Here is a 24,100-nt window from a genome sequence, read left to right on the forward strand (position 1 = left end):
GATAGCTATTTTCTGCTATCGTTATCAAAAGAACCTAAATGAACCTAAAAAAGAGCATGTTAATAAATTGTATAACAATAGTAGGATAATATAATATATCAAAATTTGCTCTGATAATTCGTTTGTGCAAATTGTCAGTTATGTGACTTTGACTTAATCTCATTGTTGAAATTAATAAAGGTAATGTTAATTAATAATTTTGGTGTAAATTTAATTTGGGTGTCGCAGGATACCCTCTAGGTGATAGTTCTTGATTACTTTTTGATAAATAATTCGTTCTTATTGCGAAATAGGAGCACTATTTATCAATCTGTAATAAAAGACGTGAGGAAATTCTGTCTTTTTTAAAGACAAAAATTTTTGAGGCGAAATACCCAAAAAGAAGTTTGTAAAAAATGAATCCGCCTTAACAATATAGAACTTATCAATAAGTACTATATAAAATGATAAGCTCATATAATCAAAAGTTAAAACCAACATATAATCTAACAGCATTTCTATTTTTTCGCAGTTGCTGATAACTATCTTGTTGATCTAACTATATGTTGAAAATTGCAGTGTGATTGTTATTTACTTGGACCATAAACTGAACTGCTAATGCAAAAGCATTACAACACGCATGATTAAATGCGAAATGGAGTCTATTTAATTTATACGATTAATATTGCAGTAAATAATACACAATTAATAGTAGAGAGAGAAGTTATTATCATTGTGCCCATTTTTAATAGCCAATGCAGTTATTATTAAAATCACTTGGAGAGATTGAGAAGTAAAAATTTTATATGAACAAAAACGGCCATACCTAAGTGAATAATTTTTACGACTTATGCTCAAAACCGTAAAGTGAAATTAGTAAATCTCCATTCGTTCAGTGGCATTTCTCGTTTTGAAATAATCAGTCAACAGAAGATGAACATCAATCAAATTGTCCACTTTTATCCTTAAACAAAACAGTAGAACAAATGATTCAATTGAACGATCTTAACGACCCCTGATAAAACAATATCCTTTTTATTTTCCATTCGAATTAATGTTTATTGTCACCGTTTCAATTCTTTCTGCGGCCTGTTTATCACTGTGACGAATGAAAACCGACCATTGTAAAACATAAAAACTCGAAAGCGTTTTTCCAGGCATCAAATTAGCCAGCATATACACGTATACAAACACACTCAGGAAAAGAAATTAAATACGCGCCAGTTGTATCTAATGTAAATTTGACATGAATCGCAAAATACCGGAATCGGGGTTTATTTGTATTCATATTCACTCGAACTCAATTTTCAGCCAGGATGATTTAATGTTAAAATTTGAAACTAAAAAAAAAATGTGTTTTGAGTTTTGAAATGATACTATCTGGATCGAGGAACGTGCAATATAATCAATATTAACCCAGATCTGATGCATCATGGAAATTGCAGTAAAATATAGGATTCGGTTAGTGTTAAATTCTTGCAGTCTATTCAGCATTTTCAGCAAAGAAATTAGTTCATTAATTGTGTGGAATATTTCAAAGCGAAATCAAAATATTCCTACCATGTTATTCTAGTCCACACATCTTTCGCATATCCAATACTTTTAAAATGCAAATCATAAAGATACAGTGGAAATATCAAATCGTATGCAAATAAAATCCGAACAAATTTCCAAGTAAAACGAGGGGGATTTTATGGCATGTTTTAGCAGAAAAATGTTTAGATCTGTATTTAAAACTCACACAGTATCGCGTACGTCATAACGCTTATTTGGGTCACAAGATAAGCAGAATGTAAAATGTGTTTCCCTATTTAAAAGAGCTACTTATCTTAACGACTTTGTTGCCTGAGGGTTTGCCTGAATTGCTGCTCAGAATTAACGTTTTTGAGACGTAATTCGAATAAACAATGCTTCAGTGAAAGCAAACGAAAACACAACATTTTTGAAAACTTGATAACTAAACTTCGCAGTTATTTTGAAACTTTGTAGGCAATAAATGCCCAATAAAAACGTCAAGACGCGCGAACTAGGTTTAAAAAAGTGCAAAAGCTGTCGCCGGTGAAAACAACTTTTCCCTAAGTATTCTAAGACTGAATTCTTGCCACGTACAAACCCTCTGCTATGGTCAGCAAGACGTTCTGGTAGGTCTATGTCGTGATAAAAAGTTATAAATTTATTTGAACTGGATACACGCATTATCGCAACAGACCGTTCTATAGGAAAAGTGATGTGGTTGCTGTTTTTCTGCAACTGATGTCGAGTCTCAGCACATACATGAGTTAAATTCGTTAAGATCAGAAAATAGAACAAAACATAGATAAAGTAGAACAAACGAGGAAGCTTGAGATAAAATACTTTTTGTTCCACAAAAACGACAATGACAATTTTAAACCGTTCTAATTTAAGTAAAGCCATCGTGCCATGAAACAAAAGTAGTAAAGTAGCTAATTAAATATTATATCCCATTTACTCAATTAAGTGACGCCGAAGAAACTTTGACTTTACAGTGTTCTGCAGATGGAAAATCAGCTTTCAAACCACGTCTTTGAAGTTCACGTTGGATTTGGTAATGTTCCAATTCCCCAATGCGAAATAACGCCGCTTTCAACTCATTTTAATCCGAAATCACCGTCGAATTGCCAAACAATTATATTTGTAGTTTACACTTAACTAACTTGGATCCTTGATGCAATTTAACGGGCGCAGTGTAAGTTGTGAAAAAGTCAAATTATATTAATTTTGTCGATTAAAACGCGCCTAAAATAAATAAATGATGACCATTAAATGAAAATATGATCAATATAGAGAAACGCCTCTTTTAATAATGCCCATAAATTTCAAATGTTCGCTCGTTGATGAACGTTTATTAAATATATTGCAGTTATTAATTTAATTTATTTGCTACCATCCAATCCTCCAATCCTCCATTGCTCCATCCACATACCAATCCAATATTTAAATATTTTAAATATTAATATTACAGTTCCAGTATGATACAGTTCCAAAGTGGTAATATATTGTCCAAATTAAGCCACAACAATTTTCAATTTTGCAATATTCCTACATCTACAGGTCATTACCCGAAATTGCCAAGTATAGAAAACCATTAGGCAGCTGAAGTACAAAAGAATTTTGATAATTGAAACGCAAATTAGTAAATTGATTTTCATATTTTACACTGTTACGAAAATTGCAAATCTGATGATAATGCAGTTGTTAACTTTTTATTTCGCGTCGTTTGCTAATGTTATTAGTAGCCAGTTACTTGACTTACAAATTCCAAACAAATTAATTTCGATTTGTAATAGAAAAAACGGAACAAATTAAGAACGATTGCAGACTATGATACAAGCAAAAAACGTTAGCAACAACTGACCTACCTATCAAGAAGCGCATTACTTACTGCAAAAAATGGTCACAACAAGCTCAAGAAACATTTATAAAAGAGTTAAATGTAACAATTTCAACTATTTACGCGTAGCAAATGAACTCGTTCATAATTTGTGGGCATATGATTGCTTCATTAAATTTTCGCCAAATACTGAAATATTAATGTAGTGATAATTGGCTACAGATTGAATGCAGTGTATAGAATTCTCTAGTTAGGGATATATATTTGTTATACAGATATTAATGCGTTTGTAGATTGATTAATAACACGTACAGTAAGTTATGCGCATTCATTTTATAATTATAAATGCAAGGGAGGCAAATGTATGCCAAATATGCACTTAAAACGTTATAACTTTCTGAAATTTTAGTCTGCTTTGGAATTTTTTACTAAGAATGAATGTAAGGTAAAAACAAAGTATTCTATATTAGATCTATATTAATATAGAATATAGAAGAAATATAAAAAACAGCACAAACAAATGAACAGACACCAACTTGAAATATCAATTTGTCTTTAACAACAACATAATTAAATAAAGCTAAATATTAGGGCCAGAAGATATGGATTAAATCTGCCAAATTACAAAGTTCAAAAACGGAAAGATTATTTAATTTAGATTAAATCCTCAATCCGATAGTTAATTATTTACATTCGGGAAATTGGCCTGTGGTTTTCACAACTCTCAGGCATATGACACGTTTTAATTCATTAAAAATTCACAAAATATTCGATAATTAACGTAGAAGTAACAAGCGGTAGATTCCATGCAATAACAGAAGTTTTAATTTGATTATATGTATTTTATTTATAGGTGATTAATAGAACTAAAGAAATAATTAAACGTATTGGTAAAAAGATGTGGAAATATGTCTGCTCCAGAAATTGTAAAAACGAAAAACATGTCAGCAGGTTCAAGGTATAAGTAAAATTAGAGAGTGGAAGGTGACGAATTTTCTGATAAAGAACAAGAAATATGACTGAATTTTGACAATATTCTGCACCACTCCACAACTCTTTGATGTATGAAACACATACATTACTTTCGCTACAATTATTGCAACTCGCTAATCGAGCATAAATAGCTCAAGTTATAATTTAATGTAGCAAAAAGGAAATGAAAATGCTCTCCTCCCTTCAAAAATGCTCATGACATTCAAGCCTAGGGCTAGTTTGTGCTTAAGAAAGAAGAAAAAACAGAAAATAGGAAGATAAAATAAAAAATTTCAAAGCGAATTGATAAGATATCGTATCAAAGTGTCGCCGGTTTGGAAGCTGAGATGTTCGGAAAGAAAATGAAAAATAGACGAGAATAAAAATTGCGCCCCAGATGCAACACTCAACTGCATCTCGCCGCACCGTCCGCCCAGTTACCCCCAAATTTCTCTCTCCCTCAAACTACCTTGAACTAGAAACCGACCACCGTTTCAAGGACGCATGTTTACGCGGTCGATATATTATCGAATAGGTCAGTATCGATACCGTTAATCGACCAACCTCTAGGCCGTGCAACGTTACACTGAACGGATGCTGCAGATTTTCATTCTGCTGAAAATCGGCGCGAACAGATGAGATGGTGCCAAAGCGCAGGACAGCCACGTTGCCAACTGCTGCAGGGATGGATCACGTGTGCACGTGCGAAAGTGACCCAGTAATTCTAGAAATTGATTACAAGTTTGGGTCCAACTTCTCAAATTTAAGTTGAACTAGTTTTCCAAATAGCCATAAAATTTCAATCCTCGGAATTTTCGTGGAAAATTATATTAACATTTTAAAGTCCATGTCCAAGTGTGTATGGAGATTGAGAAAAAAGTATACCAGTTTTCGACTTGAAGACAGCCTAGGTATCGGAAACTTTTATAATCTGCACACAAAAAAATGAATGTTTTGCCGTAAAGTATGAAATAACCCTCGGAAAACTGGCCTTAGAAAATGGTACAGAGTTTTAAAAGGATATCAAAAGATTGATGTGGCACATTACCGATTTTCCAAAAAGCGGGTCAGTTAGAAATTATTTCTAAATGGTGGAATCGTTTATAAAAAACGCCTGCATATCAAAAGCACTTTTTCAATTTCCAGAAACTATTTGTGCTTGTATTTCTTTCATATTGGCTATTTCTGTAATTTAGACCAGTAAATCTTAGAAGGTAAATTAAAAGAAGCCTGTTAGTACTGTTTATATTGAACTCTATTTAGTAAAAAAATTAAAGTTTAAAAAACGATTTTTGGTAAATTGTAAAACTGCTGTATGGTGGACCTTTCGAAAGTTAACTTTAGAAAATGGTACAAAGTTTTAAGAGTATACAAATAAAATTTTTCCAAAGGCTGAAAAATAAAGTAACATAACGAACTACCGAGACTTGGAATAAAGATACAAAGAGAAACAACATATTAAATAAGAATATAAAATAAAACAAAGATTTGCAATTTTCTGTTTCCAGTAACAAATTGGCATCATGATCTTGGTTACATTTACGATARAGCTCGCCAAGCAAATACCCATATTCCCCGTGGAAACCATTCGGTTGAAACAGAGCATATAATTCGACGATATCAAAAGGYGTTGTAGCATTAGAGTAAGACAYTTTGCCAAATAAACTAAGCCRGAGACTGGAATTACGGTACGATACAGCGTACCAAATGTATCCATTTTGRAMCCCAAAGGCCAATGATTASCAAATGTTTGCTACAATTAAACCCCAACTATTGCTAAATTTTATATAATAAACACACACAGGAATTTCACTTYGAATCCACAAAMATGAACATTCTTGTTTTTATTAAAACTCAAACTTCCAATGTAACCGGGGAAGTGCAACTACATAGTATGGAGAAAAATACTAACCTGAAACGAAAAAAGAGTTTGTTAAATATTAAATAAAAATTGCACRACYKTAAAATTTAATTAATATACGAATATTAAAAACTCCCGTGCTCGGACAGACTCGGTGACGCTCAATATTAATTAGAAAATAAGTTACTTCTAAAGACTGTCAAAACATGTATATTTCCAACCTACATCCTCCTACTACTAATTTGAACGACGACCGCAATAAATAGAGCAAAAATATAATTTTTAATGCTGAATTTTCGAAAAAATAACAGGAAATTTAAAAAGAGTTATAGTTTATTATATTTTCGTAACTTCATTTTTTAAATATAGATTTTCTATACACATAGCTGAATGTATTTAAACATGAGTTCCCCCGTAATATTCCCCTTTCAGAGACATGTTTAAAATCCAAATAAGCACTGCAGACTTTTTTCTGCTGAATTTATCAACTTTCTGCAAAGAAAAACTTTGTAGGTTAATCAATGAGCCGTCTAAAAATTTAAAAGTCTAATACTTTATGATATAAGACTACTTCCGCATTATACTAAAACCATTAATCACGAAGCTCTCCGAGTGTAGCCTTGATAACGAAAAAACTCTATAAAGTGCTTGAAATACTATTTCAAATATACGCTTCATTTAGCTAATTCATTTTGCTAAATGAAATTATGGCACGTGAAAACTTCGCACCAAGTTCAAAGCAATTAGAGTTTTTCGACTCCATTTCCTGGAGCTTTCGACAGTGTAGTTTTATTTTATTAAATATTGAAGTTTGCCAAAGTTAATAAAACGTAAAAAGGTTTAGTTAATTTTCAAAACCATCAATGTGAAAGTTAACGAATAATGAAGATAACGCGAGAGAGTAAATTACTTTCTCTGTTAGTTTAGTGCATTAAAACAACACCTACTTAATTATCTAACATAATTCACTAAATCTATACAAAACATTATTTTATTGCCAATCATCCTTTTTTGTTTAAAAAAATAATAGCGAATACGCTCAGATGATTGACAATTTCCAATACGCTTTCTCTGTTTCGGATAATAATTTTTCCATATATCTATACCTACCAATAACTTTCACTCACGAACCTATTTACTTACCCAAATAATTTAAGCCTAATTAGTAATTTGAGTAATAAAGATAAATTAATGAATTTACAGAAGCCCAGAAATTCAGATTTAATTAAATGATGTTTATTTAATAATTTTAAATTGTAGAAAAAGGAAACAGGGTAAAGGACTACTAATCAACTATTCATTAAGAAATTTCCTGTACGTGGATGGACTCATTAACTATCCATTAACACCGGAAAATTACCGATTGTTGTTCATATTCAAAAATATGTTTAATAAGCAAGCAAGCAAGCAATAATAAATATGTAGACGTATTTCGAAAATTTTCAAACAACTAAAACCAATAATTTAATAATAGGCCGCAATCTGGCCACGGGAAATAATATTTCTAGCGCCAGCATTTTTTGGTAAAGTAAAGACATATACTGAAATTTCAATGTTAAAATATCAAAGATTAAAAAAATATATTTTTCTTTAACCCCACATTTTCAGTTCCGCACTATCATAATCTCATGCCATAGCCAAAAATGAATAATTTAAACATTCGATAATGCTCAGATTGGGTGGCCACGGAATTGCGACAATCTCCTCTTCTTCAACGCATGTTTACTAGCCATCCATTATATTATAATGCAAGAGATATTTAAATGTTTTGCATTACTCCATTCTGAATTACTTTGAGCCTACAGAGAAATGAGGGTCGTGGAAACAAAATTACACCATTTGTTCTAAAGTCGAGAGTCAACCTAAAAAACAAATATACCGAAAATTAAGCGTCCTGAACTGAGAGCAGGGTACAAAATGAAAGTGGACAATTCACATTAGTTGTCAAATAGAAGGGCGTAAAATTTACATGAAAGTGTGCCTTAGAACACCAAATATTATATCATAACGATTATTAAAAGTAACTTGAGAGGACCGGAAAGTGTTTATCAGTCCCTTTTTCTATGGTCCGGAAATAGCTGCATATAATCCCGTGAAGTCTAAAAACCTGCTCATTTTTTTCCTGTTTCATCGCTATTCAATTTACTTTAATGAGCTTTTTTCCTCGGCGCCATCAATAAGAATTTTGGCAACAGATCAACATTTCATCAACACAGAATGAAATCGGAGATCTAAATTAAATTGAACTTAAATGATTCCCTTGTTTCTTAACGTGGAGTAAAATCGAAAATTTAAAAATATGGTGTCTACCATTTCTGCTAAAAGCAAAAGTCGTCATTTTCGTATCATAAATATCATTTAGTAGGTATTATCTATACCTACTAAATACTATATTGTGCATCATTGAATGAATTCAAGGTGTGGGGAACATATATTACTAAAAAATAATTTTAGTTGGTAAGCAGAAAGGCGACAAAAATAAACTGTGCTGTTTGCAACTATGGCAGCAACAGAGATTTGTTTTTATAAAAAAATACCTTTTTAAAATTATATTACGGATATTAAACTCTAGAGAGCTCTAATAAAAAGTAATAGTCAGCCGTCTGTTTTCCAATTCTCCATCGTTATAAACATATCTTTCAAGGGATAATTCCCTGCCAAATATAAGGAAAAATGTGATACGATGTGTATAAAACGACAAGAAGCAAGTAGACTCGGCATCGGTATTTTTCCGCATAGATCGTAAAAAGTGGATTTGGAAATACTCATGTGGATTTTTGTGAACCTATATCCATATCAAAGGCCAACGTGTCGTGTATTTTACCGACTTTACCATTCGAAACATTATTGCATCTTTTTTTTATTTAAACCTCCTAGTGAACATCGGAAACCCGAATACAAAGGCGACATAGTTTGTTTATGAACCGACATTTATCCTTATTCGATAGCTCCTTCTTTATATATCGTTGTTATACACTTTTATCACAAGCAAAATTTTAATGGTAAAAAATATGGGGAAATATTAAATAATAACTATTGCTAAAAATATAATATGCACTTTTATGATTATTTTAAAATATCATGAGAGTTAGTAAAGATACATACCTACAAATTTTATTCATTATAAGGGTATAAACCTTTTAATGCAGATATTCAGTAAACCATTTTTCTAAAGATTTCTTTCGGAAATTTGCGAAATCTGAATATAAAGTACACTTAGCACACGTTTAGTTTCCATTATTTCAAAAGTATGTGGTATGAATTTAAACAGTCTCTGATGCTGCTATCTTGTTTTGTTTTCCTAGAAGTCACAATTTATATAATTTTTTGCATTATGTGAACTTCATATATATATCTCTTCATACAAATATCCCAATCATAAATTAAAATTACTCTAAATGTGCAGTCATAAAAACATCAGCAGGTTCACATACTAAAAATGCTAATAATCACAACACATACATTATGGATACATTTGGACCATAGAGCCAGAGAAAATTCACAGGATTCCGCACACTTCCTGTAATTGAATAAATAATATATATCGCACAAAGCTTGCGCTAATATTTATTGGAGCATTTGTCCTATCCTCGTTTATTTCCGTTCGAGACTTGGCTTTTCTGCAAACCTCGTAAATACTGATTTTTATTGGTCGGTACTCCGTGAAACCGGCAACTCTATTGGTAAAATATGGTTCACGTGACGTGCAGTTCCCAATAGGAAAATTGGAAAAGCCCATTGTTGGCAATTTTCAAATAGTTAGGCAATAGAAAACTTCGAACTTTGCATTAATTCAACGATGTAAAATCCACACTTTATTGCCTTTCAGAAATCAATATTTTATAATAACCGAAATAGAAACAGCAGTAAATTATATCCTTCGACGAAAACAGAATGAAAGAATTTTCAAAGTCATTGGTCTCATTGCTTCTTATATTGTTCCTTACCAAAAAGTATTTTTTCAAATAGAAAAAATGTTAAATAAACTATTATTATAATGACTAAAACTGTGATAGTAACAAAATCAGTAATACCAACACCGCTAATGAACTAAAAAAGACAAACTCACGAAACTATTTTAGATGTTTGATAAACAATATTTGTCAAGTGTAACTGTGATAAACTTGAGGCGAGGCTAAACCATTTCTTTCCACATTGGGGCGTTTCTTTACCATTATTACTAGCCCAACCATTTCGGCCTTAATAATACTTTATTTTCTGAGAAACTAAATGCCAATGTTTGTACAACGTAATAACCCTAACACATTTTCACTCGCCTCGGGCCAACGAATTTACCGAATCGAATCCCGAAACCATTTCCTGGGTCCTAACTTCTGAAAACCAAGGAATATGGCCTATATATTTTCGGAATTTATCACATTAAACGCACCCGAGAATATCTAGACAAAATGTGTAAAAGCAGAAGGTGAAAACCGACAAAAACGTTTACGTACTAACATGTTTTATCACTTTGGGGGCTTCACTTTTACGCTAGCTAACTTTAAGACGCAATCGTGATTAATTTACCATTAGCTCTAATTAAGTATTTGAAATTATATATTCTCTTCCTCGACGTTCTAAAGAAAAATTATAATGCAATTAATATATAATTAATCTCTTACATTGAAGCATTATAGGTAATGGGTACAGTAGACTCCGTCACACTCAACTGGCAATATACTGAAACAGACATACACAATTTATTGCCATTTTCGTATCTACGAAAAGCAATTTACCACGGTTTAGTACATATTTTCCCGTACCAAATTTGGAGTATCTACATTCATTTTGAAACTAGCGCAGAAAGTATTCGTATATTCGCGAAGCTGAACGCAATAAAGAAATAGCACCAGTATTTTTATTCGCATTTTGCCATCAAATTTTTTTCTTGGATGCATTTGACCCATTTCCATAAACTCACATTACATTCTATAGCCTTTTCAAAGCATGCTAACAAGCATGACATTTTTTAAAGTTTTAACAACCGCAAAATTTATCCTCTGTAGACACATGTTTCATGTTTATGACTCAATATTCAATCAATAGTCACCATTTATTATTGAACACACAGCTTAAGTAAGTAAGTAAGCCAATTCAAAGTAAAGTGCCGTTTAAGAAAAATGTCACGCCTTATGGATTAAAACCATTAATTCTTAATACCACAATGGAAACTATGAGAACCTTTATAACAAAAGACGCTTTTAATTTCACTCGGATGAAACAATTTCGCTTAAAAAAAACAAAACAATAAAATAAATCTGGCGCTCATCTGAGTAAAACAATTATTAGAGGCTCCCTAGCCGGAACTAAGCATAAAAGCGGAATGTAGTTTAGATTGTCGCCAGATTAAAATTACTAAAGGGTCAAATTAATTTCGTTTTCGTCTTTTATTTTTGACTAATTTCTGGTGATTTAATAATACATGATTTTTTGTGGAAACGTGAATTTATTCCACAAAAGAGGTTGCGGTACGAGTTTTAAATCAAACGCACTTAATAATCAGCATCATTTATAATGCATAATAACATTTTGCAAAATTTATGCAATTAACTACATGCATGTTTTGAAAATTTGAAAAATACCGTCAATTTTCTAATGTTACTCAAAATAATTCTAAATTTTCAGTTGAACCTGCAAATATTATAAAAAGAATTTGTATCAAAAATCAAATATAAAAAATTGGAAAACTGTTTATAAGAAAACGACATTTTCGCAATTCACAGAACTATTCTGGTGAGTAGCGTTTCTGGAACTGGCACCCATCGTTCAGTAAATAATTCGCAGTAAATGCGGCAAATAACGTCGGACATTTTTCCACTAAGCTTTTCTTATTGGAAAAGCGATGCTGCTGGTAAAAGCTGCCAAACATTTTAACGGCCGATATCAATTAAAATGGATTACGTGGAAAATTATCCTGCAACGTTCGACATGGGGATTTTGGACAGCAGATATAGTTTAGTTTCCCGGCAAATTGTTGAAAGATATTTGTAAAATTTTCTAAAAATGTGATCGCTCCCAAACATAAAATAAAAATATCTTGGCAACGAACGCCAGGCACAATATGGACAAATTGAAATATCAAAAATACCAGAAATGTTCTAAGGATTATATGGCGGAAACAATTCAACTGGATATCTCCGTCGTATTTCTTTATACCGACCACAAATAATAAAATGCCCTAAAAATGTTTCACATAACTCAACAAAATGCTTATTTGGCTAAGAAAACACATTAAATAAATTGCAGATATAAGTCCGACTGAGATAACATAAAGATTGCTTAAGTAATTGGCTCCCTTAGTTGCGTAATACGGTTCTAATATATGAACTGTTTAAAAAAATCTAATTTGCTCTGAATAATTAGAAGACGTGCCAAATATATGAACAGTTCAACATGAACAGAGTTCAAATCAACGTGATTTCAGTCATTAGAAGCAAAATTTAAAATTAAGCCTCGTGTAGTTTTTTAGTATTTGTACCATTCCCCGTAAATCAACACGAGCTAGTGCAGTTCCATGGATTTAATACAAATTACCTACGAGATAATTAAAATATAGTCGTTTTCTGATCGCTCCAAGTATTCTCGGAAACACAGAAAACTCCTAAGTGACCTCAACAAATTGCTTTCACTGCTACGCCCAGATAAAGATGTGAATTATGTGTTGTTTATGCCAAAAGCCAAAGTTACGAAAATGTGCTGTGTAGTTTCGTTGCAACTTCATATTTGTCCTTAATAGCTTATAGTTTGGATTAACTTGCGCGATATCTTATAAGCAACTCTAAAAATGTATGTGAATCGAACGACTAAGATTTATAAGAACAGAACTAATTATGATCTCATCAATTTAAAGTCGCTAGTAAATTCACATAGATATTCTAACCTTTATATTGAAACCGAAATTAAATATTCCTTTCACACAACAAACACAACAAATATAATTATTAACTAAAAAATATTAATCTCCAAAAACTTAATCCAGAAATATTTTGAAAATTTAAAAAAAAATCAATGTCACAATCTAAGCAATAATGACCTCTGATTTCCGGTCAAGTATAGATATAAATCTGCAGTTATTCCACTGCTTGCCATTCCTATGATCCAGGTTAAGTTAAAATATTTCTGGCTAAAACTATCTATATACAGAAGATCGAAAGTGGGTCACGGTTAGTCAGCAGTTGGCTAGAACATATTAATGCAAATACATGCATACAGAAAATTAAAATATTTTACATAAAATTTAGCTTGTCCATGTCGAGTCTTTATTGCGCTTTTCAGTTCCTTCTCGACCAAAAAGTCTCTTAATTAAACGGAAATAGTATAAAGTGTATGTGTAGGTAGCTTTAAGCGGAATTTCGATGTGCTTAACACGCAATATTTAAACAAGTAGACTAAATTTTAAAAAGTGGTATTTTTGTTATGAACGCCCTACTGTATACGAACCCTAATTGTGAACCGCTTACGTTAAACAACAATTTTCAGTTGAGTTCTTCAAGAGTTTTTTCATTTTCAATTTCTCAGCTCATAAATATGCAATCGCCAAATTTTCCGAGAAATAAGAACCAAAATATATCACATCGATACAAGCGTGATCCATATTACTGGGAAGAAAATATTCAAGTCTTGTTTCAATATTTCTGAAACATAAATTTTCTCCTTCTCGTACATGTCTCTCCCTCGACGACACTACGGAATGCCTAATGGCTTTGCAGACAATTATCTTTTTTGTCATTGAATTTTTCCTGCATTATCTTCGCCTTCATTGGATTGGATGTTTTAATGTTAACCATGTTTTTAATCTTAATCAATAAAATTATTAATATATTATATTTATATACTCAATGTTAATTATTTTATTCAAATTATAAGTAATAAATACATAGAATGAACACGATACTTTTAGGTATCATTACCAACAATACTTTTTTCGTTTTGCGTAAAAACCCACTTCTTCGACGAGCATTTACAAAGCTAAGGTCTAATGTATTGTTAGAACTTTTCATGAAAAGACAACTTCCACTCTTATAAATAATTTGATCACTTTTTTGCGCAATTATTTGTTCTGCAACAGTACCGTTTTACGTCAAAACAACACTGAATATTTAATGTTCACGATCGTAGGACGAAATCTAAATTATTAATTCATCCAACGTGATCAGTTCCACTTTGTGACATCTTATTCATATTGATTATGACTGTCAATAATCAAATAAGCTATAAAGTCTCAAGAAAGTTTTCATCAAATAAAATATGAAAATAATTGAATTGAAGTCATATACTAAATCTAAATCTAAATTCATAATATGTAGATATCACTAAAATTTTCCCTGCCATTTACATGAAATGCTTGTAGCTCGAAAAGCGATTTAGTCGTTTAAAAAAAACAGTTAATGAGTGATTAAACGAAAATCATGTATAAGACCATTTATGAGTAAAAAGCTCCTCCATATTTAAAATAATCTATTATTGAGATTAGTTATGGAGATTTCAATCCAATCTGATCAGTGCTTGTACAAGAAGCACGTTTTTGAAGATCAAGGTTTATTTCACAGAAATATGGATATCAACATCCAGCAAATGTTTTTTGTTTTTAAGTAAAATGCAAAAATAAATTATAAGCGATTCGTCCATTAACATTTTACATTTTAAGATCCTATAGTCTTTATACGTCAAAAGAGTCCTAACAGCTTAAAATGAATCTAATTGGTGTAGAAAATGTTTAGTAAAAAGCTTAACGTTCGTTTTCATGAGATTCTCAATTATACATTCTACCGAATAATCTTATTCTTTATCATGACCGTGAATATTAAGAATTTGTTAAATTGTCCATTGACAAACCCCCAAACATACAATGTAAATTGCAGAAACCTGTTCGGTACACTCATATTTAACAGCCTTTAAGACAAACGCTCATACCTTAAATATATCAGACCTTAATTCTGTTCGTTTTTCGGATCCCGTGAAAATTGCCCGTTCATTTCCTTGGGTCTCATTTTAATTGGGCAATTTTTTGTCTTTTGTAATTCGAGCGAGACAAATACTTTGTGCGGAATGTGCTTTTCTGTTTGAGAGGTTAAATTTATTCAGATAATCTCCAAATCTCCAAAGAAAAAGTAATGTGACTGAGGAGAGGCTTGAGATTCGAATAGTGTACAATTGGGCTTGAAATTAGGTAATTTAAAATCGTTTCAGGCGACTTTATTTATATATTATTTGCGTTTGAAATGTATTTGAGTATTTTATATATTCCTAATACATTGGTTTACGTACGGTTTTACAATTCACATTTAGACATTTTTTCCGGGCTTTGAATAGGGTGGCTTCAACTGCTTTTTTGCTTCATTGTCACTCTAATTCCTTTTCTAAATGTAGCTTCTTTAAGTCAAAAATATAAAAGCATTAATTATAAACGTGGTAGATGTTCTACTAAAATGTCTATTGACAGTTTACAAAACGAGTTGATTTAATCTTCCAACTAAAAAGTTCTGGTAGTTTTTCTACCACGACACTCAAGAATTGACCACTTGTCCAAAACGGCTGAACTCGATTGTTTCATCAAAATATGAGTCTTACATAAGAACAAAAGAAAAACACAGCCAGTTTCACTAAAATACATCGTACCATTCTCCCGATATTTCAAAAAAGGCAATTTTTTTAAAGAACTTTGACCATCAATAGCAGAGGAGCCAGACATGTTTTGTTAATAAAAGTTAGGTCAGATCGTCTTCTTTTGGTCCAAAGAATATCGCAGTACCCTTTTGATCATGAGCTTACGGGACACCCTGTATAACAGTTTAAACGTAGATTTATTAAATGAGCTATAACTCATTAACTCAAGAGAGCGGCAACAACTCAAAAACGTAACTGAGCACAGTGTTACCCAGGCCTGGTGCAAATTGAGGTCAATATATATCCGAGAATTTCATTAAATAATGAATGAACCTTAATAAACTGAATGTAATTAATGTGATTGGTTAGTGCATGATTTGCATTTAGGCAGCAGTTTAATTAAATGCAGTTCATGATAATATAGTTGAAATAACACTGCTAAAACATAAAATTGCTAAAATACCTTCTTTGACAACAGTAACAAATTTGTTTTATCAAAACATACAAAACCTGAAAGGACATCCTTTAGACTTTGACCAGCTTCCGTGAACTGTAATTAAAATTGGCAAACAGCGAACGGTCATGCATATTAAAGATGAACCCTGTACTGTAAATTTGAACTATAAATTAAGGAACTATTGTTAAATAACTTTGGCAAAATTTTGCAACTGGCACTAAACTGACATGGCTCTTTGGGGAACTATGATTGGAAACTTTGCTGAAATATTAACTATTTGTTAAGACTTGCTAGACTGTGAGGTTTTGCGTCCGATATCGAATTTTTCGGAGAGCGGCCACAGATCTTTTACTTTTTAAAATGTTTTAGCCACAATTTATGCTAGTTTAGACAGATAAAAAGATAGGTTTCAAAAATAGAACCCAAACACAATGTGAACGCCACAGTTTGTATAGCTAGTTCTCATCGTGGTGGAATTCTAATTAAATACCACTAACGTGCCAAACTTAATTTTCATTTTGAGCTACGCATCGCTTTTTGCAGTGGGACATCGATCATTAATTATTAACAGCTCACCAGAGGACTATTTGAATATGGAGACAGGGTCTCTCCTAATTAGTGCCGAAGTTTTGAGTAGGGCGGCGGTTGTTAGTTTTACTGAAACCATTTTAACAAGCTGCCCTGACCTCGTCCACGCATATTCCAGAAATTTAATTTATCATAGAATTTTGGATGTTTTAGTTGCAAAGTAACACAAAAATTGTGCTTTAGATAGACTCAGTGCTCCTCCGTATTGGGAAAAGACGCTATTTCCAAGCCATTAATATTGATAATAATATTGAAGCTCTTGGATTTATCGGCCAATAAATAAGGGCAAAAATATAAAACACTTTTAACACAAATTCTTTTTCCTAGATCAAGGTTTCGTTTATATTTAAGCCATCTCTAGGCCTCTAAAAGGTCAAACATAGTGGTTCCAGTCGTAAAAATGGTAAAAATAATCTCAAAGTCGTCAATAAAAGGTATTCGTTTAGTCATTAACATTAAATTGAAAAATGAGAAACCAGCAAAAGAGTCGTTATGTGATCGACAATATAAATTATTCTGCAGATGGCAGAAACGTTAGCGCCACAACAATTGTTTTATTTTTTGCCACTATCTGTTGCCCGATAAAACCAAGGACCGAAATAGGCATCTTGTACCAATTACCCGCACAAAGTAGGAAACCATAACATCATTCAAAAAAGTAACTTCAATTATGATACTTAATTTAATATATTTCTGTTCACTTTCATCGTCACTTCCTTCCACTGTTGGACGTAGGTAGGCCTCCCTTAATCTCTGTCATTTCTTGCGATCTCTCGGGTCGTTCAACGCGTTTCGCACAATCTCCTATTATTAATCCAACGTGAGGGTGGGCGACCTCAACTACGATGTGCTGCTTGTCTGGGCCTCCATTCATTAATTCTCCTAGTCCACCTATTATATGTTCTCTTTGCCACACGTCCGGTCGAGTTCCACTCGAAATAAGTTATTCCTTACCTCATACAACAATACGATAACCCCGTTATCCCACGTATGCTTGAATTCGCCCCTCGAAAAAAGCCCATTCTTGGAATTATCTCGCAGGTTTCGTTGCGTCTACAAATGCGTAACATTTGCAAATATCTCATATATTATTATAATACATGATTTGCAATATCTCAATATTATTTCTGTATCATCAGGAGAATGAGGCTCATTTTAAACCACCCTGCATAAGTAACCAAGACTGCCATGACGTAGTTGGAGCTCTTTAATCTCCTGGCAATTCATAATCTGTGATTTTAAACAAAAAATAAAACATAAAGCATCAATGATTGTTATCATTCCTATTTTACAGTCCCTAGTTGCTCAACAGACTTGAAAAACATGCTCGCAATATTTTACGCCTCTGCCATGCTACTGCGGTTGCGGGAAAGAACAGTTGTTAAAAACCCGGCAAAAACTAAGTAATTAACTTCCGTGGGACCCCTTTTATTTGAAAATTCTCCGAGCTATTAAGCACATTTGTTACAAGTGGTGCGTATCGTCTACATTTGCAGTAAACTGAATGAAACACATTAACATTAAGTCATTCGATTCTGTGGGTTTCCAGAGCCATTATCAGCCCAGAAGTAAACAACAAACTATAACCGAGTCAATTAAACTGTAAATTGATGGGACAACTGTTGGCATGGGTCTACTCTTAAGAAGGACTTCAATAGTCAGAATTTCTACTAATTATGAGATGATAAAAGGTTATATGATAGATTGGAACATTTCTCGGACATTAGAATGTGTCGTCGGTTCGAACATGATAAGATGACACGCTCGATCCAATTACTTCCGCTTCCAGGATTTTCGGCTCGTGTTTGCCACATATTAAATCGATCTTATAATAACTGCAACCTATGATATAGGAACCTTCTCCTGTTCTCTGTTTAACTAGGTCTAATAATGGAACTCTAAGTTTTCATCAGAAGCTCTAATTGCTTTGGAAGTTTGGAATATAGGTTTCTATTTAAGCACTTAGACACATTGCCACCTTGACTAGAGAAGAGTAGTTAGTCAATGCAGACTGCAGTTTGATTACGGACATAATAATTGGTGGTAACATAATTTAATTACGTAGTGCGACTGAATTATTATCTGCAGATTTGCTTTTATTTGCTAGTTCAAACTTTATACAATCTCACTGGTTGCATCTGCTCACAGGTTAAACATGTTGACTCAATTGTCTACATCTGCAGCACCGGTTGACCAAGCAAATTAAAAATAAAATGTTTTATGCTCAAATCAAGTAAACCATCCTTAACCAATAAAAAGCCATTAGAAAGTATTAATCGTCACCTTCAAATCACGACATTTTGGGACTATGTATCTCTTTTTGGTCTGATGTTTATAGTCCACATATGGCTGGCAAGCAACAAAAATACAAACGACTATTTAATCACTTTTGAAACGAAGGGTTGAGCTATTTTTGTAATTTATTGGTACGTTTCAAGCAATACGGGTGACTAACGAGTTTTGAAACGGCAACGACCAGATGTTTAATAAAAATTTATTGTGGTCAAAATCTGCATGCAGATTTTTGGGGGTGCCCATGCGTAGCTTTCATTTATGGAAACGATTGTAGTAAGTTGAAAAATCAAGAATAAACAGACTGTGGATATACAGTACTGTAGTAGGTACATGTTACGTGTTAAATTTAGTATCAGAAATTACGTTATACTGATAAACGAAACGGCTCTAAATTTGATTTGACTAAACATTATTTCGGCATGTAAAAACGATCCCTGGGGCCAGCTGGAAATGTAGCTGATGAAATGGGCGATGGAAAGTTTCAGTTCAGCTCAGTTTTATAGCCTCAAAGGCATAATAAATAGCTGACGAAACGAAAAATAATTGCAATCAGAAACTTCCATGCAAAAAGTTTGGAGAAAATCGTATAGTTAGCTTAAAAATGGAATACAGTAAAAGTTATTTTGCCTAGTTAAGTAAGTGGGTGAAAACTTCATAATGTTTCGGTATCAAAACTTTGCGGCCATGGTTTGAAATAGAAAAGATCTAATTTCGACCTTTGCATTTTCACGAGGAATTTTTATCGTTGCGCTAGTTAAAACAGGTCGGCTACGCTTCAATAGCTAACATACATTTTCTGTCAAATCGCAGCTAGATTAAGCAGTTTAAAATTTTAATCCTAATACAAAAAATATGATCTTTTTTGCAGAGAGTTTTGCATAGTTCTGCAGTAATTATTTAATCAAATTATACATTTTTTGCTACATCATAAAGGAACTAGTAACTCAAAGTTTGTGTCGTAAAAATGACTACTAGGGGATGTTTTGCAGGACCGAATCGATGATAGTCAGTGTGCTTGAAATAAAATAATTTTTCACTGATATAAGATTAAAACAAGCCAAAATCAGGGAATTTATGCAGGAAAACATTTTCACACAAATATAATGTCGTAAACCGATACAATTATTTAGAAAAAGACAATTACTGATCGAAATTGACATACAGAACAGTTCTTTACAAGAATACTGAAAATACTCGTTCCATATTTACTGACCAATTAAATCAGCCACTAAGCGGAAACATCGATCTCTAAGGGACATTTTCTGATTCCGTTAGATAAAATGACCCAATTTGTCATTAATTGGCGGAATTAATAATGTGGAGACCACAGTTTGCAAATAATACGAACACTGAAGTGCATATAGTATGTTCAAAATAGGTCGGTTTAACTCGGTTATAAAGAAGAAGATTTGCACAGTAAAAATACTCTTTAACTAGAAGTAACGTAAGTCCTATCTTATGTTGTCTCTATACCCTTCTTATATCTCTCGCTTTGTAGTCATCACAGTCGCAGAATAACACAGCATGACATATTCAGCGAATGTGAGTATGTATAACAGTACCTATTGTCGGTTGTTGCTTATTATGAATGTAATACTATTGATCCAAAAATTTCTAGACTTAACACTCAGATAAAGATCTCTTGAAGACGCAAACACAAAAATATCATATAAAATAATGAATAAACACCTTTATTGTTTTTAACACCTGAAATAATTAATGATAAAATGTAGTTTTGCTTGAAACTTACCGCGAACATTAGCGCTCATGTAAAACTGCACTCACCTGCAACAAAAAATATATTTCAATACACTTAGTGAACAATAATAACAATAATCTATTTAGATACCCAAGGAAAAAGCTTCAAAATTCGCACGTAAAGTATTGAATAGTTTTCGTTTTCTGAACAATATGGTTTCGATTTATGAGAAAATTAAGTAAAACACACATCATCCTGATATTCGAATGCCGAATATTCACAATTATTATGGCCATAACTCCAGCAATTGTCGAAAATCATAGCTAAATGACCGGCAAGACTGAAGCTTAACAGAACATTACTAATTAATGCATGCAATTCCCATACGAATTTATCGGAATATTCAAAGCTGGTGTCATTTCCGAATTTTCCTAATGCTCGAATAGCTTTGAACATACAAAGCATCGCGCCAAGACCAACAAGGCTGACCAGCAACGTTTGTCTATTTAATATTCCACTTTGAAGTTGCTCGAATTGATAACATGGGCGTAAAGTAAATATCAAATTTCATAGGAAAATATTGTCTATTGGGTATCTTAGATATAAATTTAGGGTACTGAATGATAAGTGACTGTACGCAACTATTACTTAAGAGCTACCATTGAACAAATTGGTAGAGGTAAACAGATCCCTCAGATAAACACCAGACTCGTTTTTTTTTTATTTATGGAATATATATATAACTTCTAGCTTATTTGGCTTGTAAAATACCACAATAACGCAATGAAAAATGTTTTATTAATAAAGGATCCAAACGGAACAAGAATGATTGCACTTTTACTGCGCGACAAAATTACATTCTTCAAATGTCTAATAGTATACAAAAAAGTGTACAGTACTTAACAAATCAAATTTAAGTACTTTCAACAGTTAATAATATTCAGTTACGAAAGGAAACTGACAAATCGGAAAAATTAAACGTAAAAAGTACAATAAGTGACCTCATTTCAAATAACAGAAAGGAATATGACGTTATTCATTCAAAACAACCAGACTCTAAATGAAACAGGAGAGCGGCTTATCATAAGACGACTAAAACAGAATAGTAGTAAGTTCCTCCCAAGTGCAAGTTGAAGTAAAAAAATTGCCAGTTACAAAGTTTTTGTTGAGATTGTTCACAGACTTATTCACGCTAATGGACATTTTGGTCTAGTTTCGAGAAAAAGCCATTGAATTAGTAAAACAAAAATTAACGTTTTCAGCAACAGTTTGCATCAGAATGTTATTTAAAGCTGGAAGGTTATTGGAGATATGCAATATTTTGCGATGAGTCCAAGTTCAATATATTGGGGTCTGATGGACGACAAATGATGTAGTAAATGAATAACTTGTAAAAACAATGTAAAAATTTGTGTGTAACAGTGGAACAAGGTTCTTATGGTCTGAAGGTGTATTTTTGCATGTGGGGTGGGCGAGTTAGTGTTTATTGATATCTTGGAAAAACGGATTAGTTAAATATCTCAAAAAACAGTTTTGTGACAAAGTGCGTCTAAAATAGGGATATGGGGAAGCTTTAAATTGTATTAAAACAATGATCCTAAGCATAGTCCGAGCAATGTGCAAGAATTGATGCTTTACTACGGTCCAAAATTAATTAAAAAAACTACACAATCCCCGGATTTGAATCGTATAGCAAATATTTAGCACTACATGGAAACCAAATTCGACCGCATAAAACATTACTAAATTTGATTGTTATAATGTGACAAAACTAATACAGGTTTACATAAAGTCATATTATTGAACCTGTATCTGAACCTTTTGTGTCTACATGTAATTTACGAAACAAATGAGGAAATTGGAAGGGGCCGACCCTAGGGTATCCAATCAAGAAATCTCATGTAGAAATATCATCTAAACCCAGATAAAAAAAAATGTAAGATAATCAAGAGAATGGCTTAACAAATAAACAACTTTTTTAAATGCGATCCCATTGAAGCAAATATTTCACTAGGGCGGACCATTTTTGTTGCTATTTCATACACTGTAATATTTGAAAAATTACATGTTTTAAACGCACAAAGAGCTCAAATGCAGATACCTCGGAAATCAATCGAGTCAATTTATTGGTTGCATTGAAAACAACTCTTGCCTTGAGTTGTAGAATCGTAGAGTATAAAAAAGGTATCTAAACCTAACGTAAGAAAAATCTGAAATACCTTAGATAAACTTTGCCTGCGATAGCACATTGTTCGCTGATAGTAATACTTGTAAACATGTGGAGGCATGTTTCGTTTAGTTTCTTCGCCGATCCAGAGGTCTTTTGCCGAGTTCCATCTGGGCAAAGACGCTGCTGGGCTTAAAGGTGGTAACCGTGAACTTCCCGGTGATATCGGGACGTACCGACCAGAAGATGTCGGTGAGATGGGCGGACAAGAACGTGACGTGCTGGGCCCTGGGGAAATAGGCCGCACAAACTGACGAGAACACTGGGTACATTCGGCAATTCGTCTGCTATCTACCAATTGCACTGAACATTCTAAGCAACGCGAACACTGAGCACACCCACGGCATACTTGGACGTTGCAGTGACATGGTGTGCCTGTAGAAGGACATCTGCCACTCATTTAATATGACCTTTTCGGCAGCAGATTCTTGAGGTACGCACTATCCTGAATACCTTCGTGTCATTGTTCACAATCGTTCATCTACTCACAGGCTTCGTTACTGTATTATAGAGAACTGTTAATGCGCAAATTGCAATCCGACCACCTGCTATTAGCCGGATAAATGTGTGATGTGAAAAAAATGAAACCCAAAAAAGAAAAAACTGTGCTATAACAATAATTCAACAGAAATTTATATTTGCAAATCACCGGGAACAAGCGCTCAAGCTGGCAGCCAGACAACATGAAAAAACTCAATATGCAAAAAAAATTAGAAAATTTCAATACGCCGTCTCAAATCATGACGCCACTGCCAAAAAGCTTGGGTATTATATTATAAATTGTAATAAACAATGTGTCCATTATAAATTAATTTTAATGAAGAGTGTCAAACCGAATCCTGCCGCAAGAACATGAACCAATGAAAAAAGAAACTTTTCAATTAAGAGCAGGTAAAAACTGTGCTGAAACTTTCGGCGTAGCCGCCATGTTCACCAATAGGAGCAGCTGTAATAGGAAAACTTGTTAAACTCGAGTTATTGCAAAACGGGGCATTCTCCAGTAACTTGTAGTAAAAGATTCTAACTTTTTTAAACTACATGTATTTGGAAGTTGATAAAATTCA

The 24,100-nt window shown here is 32.9% G+C and overlaps 1 protein-coding gene across 3 annotated transcripts in view; it reads right to left on the bottom strand.

Annotated features, from left to right (window-relative positions):
* The window catches only part of LOC125502288 (peripheral plasma membrane protein CASK-like), a 106,065-nt gene extending 82,541 nt beyond the window's left edge, over nucleotides 1-23,524 (bottom strand). Inside the window, exon 1 of one of the 3 annotated variants that reach the window (XM_048668120.1) lies at nucleotides 23,029-23,524. In XM_048668120.1, the coding sequence (XP_048524077.1) occupies nucleotides 23,029-23,436 (408 nt within the window). In that variant the 5' untranslated portion in view covers nucleotides 23,437-23,524. The remainder of the gene's footprint in view (nucleotides 1-23,028) is intronic. The other 2 variants (XM_048668119.1, XM_048668121.1) reach the window with 2 other exon arrangements.
* Between the last annotated feature and the right edge of the window lie 576 nt (nucleotides 23,525-24,100).

The sequence above is a fragment of the Dendroctonus ponderosae genome, unplaced genomic scaffold, assembly GCF_020466585.1.
Source record: "Dendroctonus ponderosae isolate FM_Combo_2020 unplaced genomic scaffold, Dpon_F_20191213v2 Dpon_F_20191213_7, whole genome shotgun sequence".
NCBI lineage: Eukaryota > Metazoa > Arthropoda > Insecta > Coleoptera > Curculionidae > Dendroctonus > Dendroctonus ponderosae.